Raw genomic sequence first — 9,118 nt, 5'->3', positions numbered from 1 at the left:
GATAAATGATACAATTTATTACTTGCCCATAAGCTAAAACACAGCCTGCTTAATACCTTTCCTGAAATTCCACCTCTATACTACAATGTACTTGAGGTCCATGCAAAAAAGTAGCTACCTTTTATATAGGAAATGGATGATTAAGTCTTTGGTGTTGTAAAAGCAACTTCATTTAAACATAACCATTTTTAAAATGTTTATTTATTTTTGAGAGAGAGAGAGAGAGAGAGAGAGAGAGAGAGCGCGCGAGCAAGTGGGGGAGGGGCAGAGAGAGAGAGACACACACACATACACACAGAATCTGAAGCGGAATCCAGGCTCTGAGTCAGCACAGAACTGAATGCGGGGCTCAAACTCACGAACTGTGAGATTATAACCTTAGCTGAAGTCAGATGCTTAACTGGCTGAGCCACCCAGGAGCCCCTCTTTGCCCATTTTTGAATTGGTTGTTGTGGAGTTTTAAGAGTTACTTATATATTCTGCATATTATCCATATCAGATACATGTTTTACAAAGATTTTTCTATTCCTTAGTTGTCTTTTCATTCTCTGATAGTGTTCTTTGATGCACAAAAGTCTTTAAATTTTAATGAAACCCAATTTATCTGTCTTCTTTTGTTGCTTGTGCTTTTTTTATGTATGTATAGGGAATTTAGCCAAATCTGGTATCATAAAGATTTTCGCCTCTGTTTTCTTCAAAATGTTTTATAGTTTTTAGCTCCCTGTACTTTTATAAAATTCTCTCCACAGATTTTAGGGTCCTGACTTGAACTTTGAGATCTAATCTCTCTAGAGATGAAGGTAACAGTAAATATTACTGTGAGGACATGGTAGAGAGTACTAGTTTTATTCTGTAAGTTGAAGTGTGTGTAGCCTCTATTGAAAGAAATTATAAGTTGGATGGGATCACAGAGATCAATACCTTCATTAAAAGTTAACAAAGAATAAAAAATAGTTAATGAAGACTGAGACCTATATTTTAAAGGACTTAAATTTTGTAATTAGTTTCCTAAACTTTGGAAGTTTTCAGAACTTTTATCTTTTCATTTTTTTTCATGTAATAAATAAAAGCCACTGTTTAGTTTCTTTAGTAATAACTCTTATCTATTTTGTTGCTGATAATGTAGCACAGAGTACAAAGAGCTGTAGTCTAGGAATTAGGAGACCTGGATTTTTATTCTGTCTCTGTCATGATTTACGTATTGTTTGAACATAGGGATGGGAAATGGTAAGGGGTGGCTATTTAGATAATGCCTAATCTCTGTATGAGAAAGTTGATTGTAAGATTTAATGGTTCATTTTCTATCAGAATTACTGAATTTAATTAGTAGTGAGGGTTGTTGGTAGGGAAAATGTTATCTTTGAGTATGAAGATACTACAACTCTCAATTTAGTTTTAATCAGTTTTACATTGTATGTAGCTGGGACATCATATATGTTTCATAAAGTTTTGCCATTTAATTACCATTTTATTTTCATCCAGATTTGCAGATGATTATAAAGTTGCTATTCAACAGACTTATTCTTGGATAAATCAGACTACTATTTCAGATAAAAATGAATTCTTTGCTCAAGGAAAAAATAAGAAACGTGCAAGACAAAAAACTGCAGTTCGTGTGCTAAACTTTTGGTGCTTAAATCCAGCTGTGGTAAGCCTATCATGTTGTAAATGAAACTTCTGTCTTCTTGCTTAGTACCCACAATTAAATAAATATGTTTGATTCTTTTAAAGATGATTTTATGTATCTAGTAATGTTTCCTTTTAGGCCTTTTCAGATATTAATGGCAAAGTTTGGACCATTGTTTTGACATCTGGGACATTATCACCAATGAAATCCTTTTCATCAGAACTTGGTGTTACGTTTACTATCCAACTGGAGGCTAATCATGTCATTAATAACTCACAGGTTAGTTTTTTGAAGGCTCTCAATCTTTTTACCTCAATATAATTTTATATAAAAAAAAACCTGGACGATACCTGAAATACTAGGAAAGAGATCCTGTAGGAAGTTCAACATCTTAGTTTTAGTATAAAAGAAAATCTGTCAGCTACTTGGTAGTGTCACCAAAAGGAGATACAATAATAAATAGCATTCCTTCAGTTTAGTGAGTAAAAAGACACATTGTAGATACAAAGACTGTATTGTAATTTCCTCATTTAAATATGTTTTAGGGGTTTTTAAAAAATGAGAATTAAAAACAGTTAAGCATCTGACTCTGGCTCAGGTCAGGCTCTCACAGTCGTGGGTTGGAACCCTTCATCGGGCTCTGTGCTGACAGTGTGGAGCCTGCTTGGGATTCTCTCTCTCCCTCTTTCTACCCCTTCCCCATGCCCACTGTCTCTCTTTCTCTTTGAAAATAAACTTTAAAAATTTTAACATCTTTACCATAGTTCCTACACATAATTATTTGTGTTTCTCTTTACCAATAGACAGTGGTATTTCTTTATTCCTTTTATGTTCCTATTCTTCCACTGCACCTACATTAATACCTGGGATTAGTTAGTTAGCAAGTGCTCAGCATATGTTTGAATATCTGAAATAAATTAAAAATACTCACATGAGTCTTATAACTTTAATTTTTTGGAACATTTTTAATGTTTTTAATGTTTTAGAACAATACCACATTAATGTTACTTAATTTCCTAGGAACATTTGAATTGTCATTTGTCAATCTACCCTGTTTCTTTTTATGAAGTAATTTAAAGCAGCTCGCTACATATTGAGCATCACACGTGCTCCTCACACAATTCTAGTTCTTTATAAAGCTGTTGTTTTTAACCAATGTGTATTTATGAGGACATTTTGGTTTTCACAGTTACTTGGCAGGAACTATTGACATTTAGTAGGTGAGGGCCTGGAATGCTAAGCTTCTGTATAACTACGAGTTGTGCTTTCTATAATGGCAGAGTGCTCCTGTTTGGAAACATTGCTATAAACAATAGTGAGGGAAAAATATATATGCCACTTTTTAAAAAACTTTCTATTTACATTCCAGTTAGTTAACATACATTGCAATATTAGTTTCAGGGATAGAACTTGTGATTTAACACTTACATACAACACCCAGTACTCATCACAAGTGTACTCTATGCTCCATGGTTTTAAGTACCTTTCTTCAAAAGTTTAAATAAATATGGGAAGCTATTAATAACTTTAGCATATTTGCTCATAAGAGTGGTATTATAGGCTCTAAGTTCTCAATCTAGTACACAAAAGCCTATTTAACCTGTAATGTCAATGGATTATAATAGTAAAAATACTGATTGTTCAGGGTCAGAGAGAGAGAGGGAGTCACAGAATCTATTATAACATTTACCCCTAATTTTTTTCTTTTTTAAAAAAATGTCTTTATGTATTTTTGAGAGAGAGAGAGAGCATGTACACATGGGGAAGGGGAGAAATAGAGCGAGAGAGAGAAAGAGGGAGTCCCAAGCATGCTCGACACTGTCAGCACAGAGCCCAATGCAGGGCTTGAACTCAGAAACTGTGAGATCATGACCTGAGCTGAAATCATGAGTTAGACACTTAGCCGACTGAGCCACCCAGGTGCCCCTCCTCCCAGCTTTAAAAAAATTTATTTTTTAAAATTGAAAAACAAATTTTTAAATATTTATTTTTGAGAGAGAGCATGAGCAGGGGAGGGGCAGAGAGAGAGGAAGACACAGAATCTGAAACAGGCTCCAGGCTTTGAGCTATCAGCACAGACCCCGATACAGGGCTCAAACCCACAAACCACAAGATCATGACCTGAGCCACAGTTGGATGCATCACCGACTAAGCCACCCAGGCACCCCCAAAATTTATTTTTTATTATGAAATGTTTTATTATCTTTTTAATATCTATGAGCTCTGTAGCCATGGTCTCCTTTTATTTATTTATTTTTTAATGTTTTTTATTTATTTTTGAGAGACAGAGAGAGACAGCACGAGCAAGGGGAGGGTCAGAGAGAGGGTGACACAGAATCCCTCTGAGCTAGCTGTCAGCACAGACCCTGACGTGGGGCTCAAACCCACGAACCGTGAGATCATGACCAGAGCCAAAGTCGGATGCTTAACTGACTGAGCCACCCAGGCGCCCCCATGTTCTCCTTATCCCTACTCGATACTATCAATTTGTATTCTCTGGTTTTATGTTTTTTCTTTATCAGTGTCAGTATCAGTTTATCTCTTTTATTATTAATCTTTTGAAAGAGTAAACTCTTGGCCTTCTTTGAGTTTTTCTATTATAAAATATGATTTTTATTTTAATCGTAATAAAATATAACATAAAATTTATCATCTTAACCATTTTTAAGGGTACAGTTCAATCTTAAGTATATTCATTGTTGTGTACCCAATCTCTAGAACTTTATCATCTTGCAAAATTAGAATTCTTTTCCCATTAAACAACAATTCTCCATTTCCCCTTCCTCCTAGCCCTTGCTAACTACCCTTCTACTTTCTATTTTTATGAATTTGATACTCTAATATAAGTGAAATCATAGGTATTTTTTGTGATTAGCTTATTTCACTTAGCATGATATCTTCCAAGTTGTAAATGAATCAGAATTTCCTTCCTTCTTATGGCTGAATGATATTCCATTGCATAAACTTCAGAAAGTTACAAAATATAGTTTTAATATGACAAACATCTTTATACCCTTCACCTAGGTTCATTAATTATTAACATTTTGCATGTGTATATAAGAAAGAGAGAGAAGAGGAATACTGCAAAATGTTAACAGTCACATTATAGTGTATAATGCACATTTTTGAATGAACTATTAGAAAGTAATTTGTAAACATCGTGACACTCTGCCTTTAATTAGTTTAGATCTTCTCTCTTAAGAACAATTACATAATCTCTGGTACCTGGGTAGTTAAGGGTCAGACTCTTGTTTCAGCTCAGGTCTTGATTTCATAGTTCGTGAGTTCAAGCCCCATGTCAAGCTCCATGGTGGCATTGGGGAGTCTGCTTGGGATTCTCTCCCTCTCTCTGCCCCTCCCCTGCTTGCTCTCTCTCTCTCTCTCTCTCTCTTTCTCAGAATACATAACCTTTAAAAAAAAAAAAACAGTTACATAATCCTGTATAACTACAGGTTCCCCAAGGGCTGCCACTAGCCCTCCCCCTCCTCCCCCAGGCACCCACTATCCTGTATAACTACAATACCATGATCATACCAAAGAAATTTAAAATTAGTACAATAGGGCCAATATTTATATTTCTCCATTGATTTCCAAAATGTCTTTGTATCTTTTTATTTTGCTTATTTTTTTGATGTTTATTTTTGAGAGAGACAGACAGACCCCACAAGCAGAGGAGGGGCAGACAGAGGGGGCTAGAGGATTCAGGCTCTGTGCTGACAGCAACAAGCCTGATGTGGGGCTGGAACCTTGAGATCATGACTGAGCCAAAGTCTGATACTCAACCAACTTAGCCACCCAGGTGCCCCTGTTTTGTTTATTCTTGATCCAGGATCCAAAGAGTATTATATATTGCATTTGACTTTCATATCTCTTTAGTCTTTAAAACTGTTGTTTTGCCTTTTCATTTTATTTTGTCTTTTGTGATATTTTTATAGAATTCAAGTGAGCAGTTACCTTGAGGAATGTCTTATAATCTGGATTTTATCTGATTGTTTCCTGTTGATAAGATTCAGGTTAAACAGTTTGGTAACAATACTATATAGGCAACATTGTTACTACCCATTCATCCTGGCAGGAAACACTTCATATCCGTTTTTCTTATTACTAGTTAATCATTAGTTAAAAGTTGGTTAAACTGATGTCCATTAGATGCCTTCCTGCAAGATGTACCTCAGTCTCTTACATTATTTGAAAATACAGGGCTATTACAGTTTCAACGGTCTGAAGTGTTCATATTGTCTGTAGATTACCAATAAAGTTTTTTATTTCTCTTAGATCACACTAACACTAGATCTGTGTGAATGTAAATGAATTGCAAATAACCAAAATTTGGTGAGTCTGATGTTTTAGGGCTATAGATCTTTGAGCATCAGTGAATTTGTAAATTTGTTAGGTATATTTGTAACTCTTATCATAGTCAAGTCTTAAAGACTTACCTATAGCAGATCATACAAGCCTTCATCTCTAATAGTCTGGAATCATTTCTGATGTACCCCTTTCATTTGTTCACATTATATCCAACAAAATTTTGTTACATATTTAGTTTTACAGAGCTATTTAGGAAATAGAAAAGTCAAACTTTTTTTTTTCTTTTATCCTAAGTGGTCAGTGGTGTGCTTAAAGTAAAACTTTTCTAATTTAGTTTTATTTATATATAATTAATGAATGATAATAAAAAATCAACAACAATTTAAAGTTCCTCTAAATTTGTTTCTTGATCTTCTTTTGACATACACTTAATATATATAATTAAGGCTCCCAACTAAATGCAAATTTGTCTGCCTAGTTCAGTCATGACTCTAACACGTATTTATATTCTAGGTTTGGGTTGGCACCATTGGGTCAGGCCCCAGGGGTCGGCATCTCTGTGCAACCTTCCAGCAGACAGAAACATTTGAGTTTCAGGATGAAGTGGGAGCACTTTTGTTATCTGTGTGTCAGACTGTGAGCCAAGGAATTTTGTGTTTCTTGCCATCTTACAAGGTAAGGGAACATTTATTGTTTTTCTTGCCTTTAAAAAAATCACATGGGATTACCATGATAGGTTTCCAGAGTTCAGAAACAACAGAGGAATTATAATTTTCTAAGTATCTTATAGTTTTACTTATTTATTGATTGAGGTAGTTCATTCACCATTTTACTTGAAACTCTAAAAGAATAAGTCTTCAAGCAATGTTTGTTATATGAGGACTGTTTATGTGTACCTTATTTTTATTCTTAGGGAAAGCTTGATTTTTTTCATAGTTGAAGGAAAAAAGTATGTTGTTTTTCACTTTCACAAATTATACTTTTGAATGTTTTGTTAACCTGAATCTTAAGTCAGACTTTCTTTGTTACCCATCTTTTGACTTCATGTATTTGGCAAGACATTTTTATTATTTTTAGAGTCACTAGAGTTTTTAATAATATTGTGTAAAATTGAGTTACATAGTGTACTTTAGTCCTATTATTCAAAGCATTAAAACTACATAAAATTCCTGAGAGTAAAATCATACTTTATCAAAATCCAAGCTAAATTCCAATGTAGAAAAGTGGTATTTCTTTTTATTTTCTCATTGGAAGTTAAATATGTAAGGATAGTAGCATAAATAAGTAATATATTTGAATGACAATACTGAAATACTTTTGGCTCTGCTTCTCCATTTATATACATACTGCTGTACCTGAATGTGTCCTCCAAAATTTTATATGTTGAAATCCTAATCCCTAGGTGACATTAGAAGTGGGGCCTTTGGGAAGTGCTTAAGTCCTGAGGTTAGAATTGTTATGAACAGGATAAGTGTCTAATAAAAGAGACTCTGAGAGAAAACTTGCCCCTTCCACCATGTGAGGACATAGAGAAAAGGTGCCAGCTATGAACTGGGAAGAGGGACCTCACCAAATGTGACCATGCTGGTGCCTTGATCTTGGACTTACCAGCTTCCAGAAGTGTAAGTGATACGTTTCTTATGTTTAAAAGCTATTGAGCTATTTTGTTTTAGCAGCCCAAATGGGACTAAGACACATACCTTTCTAGCCAGAGATACAGGCAGATAAATTAGTCTTCCTGTAGATAAACTGTCCAGAAAAAAAATGGACATAAACATTTAAAAAATTCTTAAAAGAAAGCAGTATTTATCCCAAGGTATGAACATTTACACCACACAGCTATGTTAAGGAAAACTAACAATTAAGCTTGGAACTAAAGAAAAGTGAAATCTCAATACATTAGTAAAAACCTTTTTATATCTTCCAATCATGATCACAAAAGCAAGCCAAGAAATGCCCAGTTGAGTAAAGAAGTAATTTCATATTCTGTTAGGCTTCAAAGACTTGGTAAGAATGATTGTTTATATCCTAGGAAGCAGTTTGGTATGTTTTTTGGGGGGTTTTGTTTTTGTTTCTTGGGTTTTATAGTTTATCTATAGAGGAAAACCAAATCTAATATAAAGGTATTCAAATTGACAATAATACAATTGTCGCTGGAAAAGTTATAGTGAAAAAGAAAACAGACTGTTGAACAGTGCACCGTGTCATCTTGTACCATTGTTCTCAAATTATGTAATTTTCATTAGCTGGGTTCTTAGGATGTATTGAAAATACATCCTAAGAGGGTGAAAATACACCCTCTTGCTCCCGGTTCTTTGGGATATATATGTCGAAATGGTATTGCTATATTGTATGGTAATTCTGTATAACTTTTTGGGGAGCTAATATGCTGTTTCCCACAGCAACTGTACAATTTTAGATTGAGAAAATAGCATTGTATAAAGATTTCCATTTCTTCACATTCTTGCCAACATTTGTTATTTCCCATTTTTTGGATAATAGCCATCCTAATGGATATGAAGTGCCATCTCCTTGTGGTTTTGATTTGCATCTCCCTAATGACTAGTGATGTTTTTGGTGCTTATTATGCATTTGTGTGTCTTCTTTGGAGAAATGTTTAAGTCCTTTCCTCATGTTCAAATAAAGTTTTTGTTGTTAATGTTGAGCTATAGGAGTTCTTTATATTTTTTTTCCTTTTTAAATTTTATTTATTTATTTATTTTTTAATAGTTTATTGTCAAATTGGTTTCCATACAACACCCAGTGTTCCAGTGTTCTTTCCCACAAGTGCCCTACTCCATTACCACCACCTCTTTTCCCCTCCCCACCCCCGCTTCAACCCTCGGTTTGTTTTCAGTATTCAGTAGTCTCTCAAGTTTTGCATCCCTCTCTCTCCCCAACTCGCTTTCCCTCTTCCCCTTCCCAGGGTCTTTCATTAGGTTTCTCCTGTTCTCCTGTGAGACCTATGAGTGCAAACATATGGTATCTGTCCTTCTCTGCCTGACTTAATTTCGCTTAGCATGACACCCTCAAGGTCCATCCACTTTGCTACAAATGGCCAGATTTCATTCTTTCTCATTGCCATGTAGTACTCCATTGTGTAAATATACCATATCTTCTTGATCTACTCATCAGGTGATGGACATTTAGGCTCTTTCCATGTTTTGGCTATTGTTGACAGTG

General features: G+C 34.7%; 1 protein-coding gene across 1 annotated transcript in view; it reads left to right on the top strand.

Annotated features, from left to right (window-relative positions):
• Positions 1 to 9,118, top strand: part of BRIP1 (BRCA1 interacting protein C-terminal helicase 1) — a 177,006-nt gene that overhangs the window by 73,633 nt on the left and 94,255 nt on the right. The window contains exons 11-13 of the mRNA XM_029927829.1: positions 1,483 to 1,648; positions 1,766 to 1,906; positions 6,449 to 6,610. Of these exons, the coding sequence (XP_029783689.1) occupies positions 1,483 to 1,648; positions 1,766 to 1,906; positions 6,449 to 6,610 (469 nt within the window). The remainder of the gene's footprint in view (positions 1 to 1,482; positions 1,649 to 1,765; positions 1,907 to 6,448; positions 6,611 to 9,118) is intronic.

The sequence above is a fragment of the Suricata suricatta genome, chromosome 17, assembly GCF_006229205.1.
Source record: "Suricata suricatta isolate VVHF042 chromosome 17, meerkat_22Aug2017_6uvM2_HiC, whole genome shotgun sequence".
Classification (NCBI taxonomy): domain Eukaryota; kingdom Metazoa; phylum Chordata; class Mammalia; order Carnivora; family Herpestidae; genus Suricata; species Suricata suricatta.
This window is presented reverse-complemented; position numbering and strand designations above follow the sequence as displayed.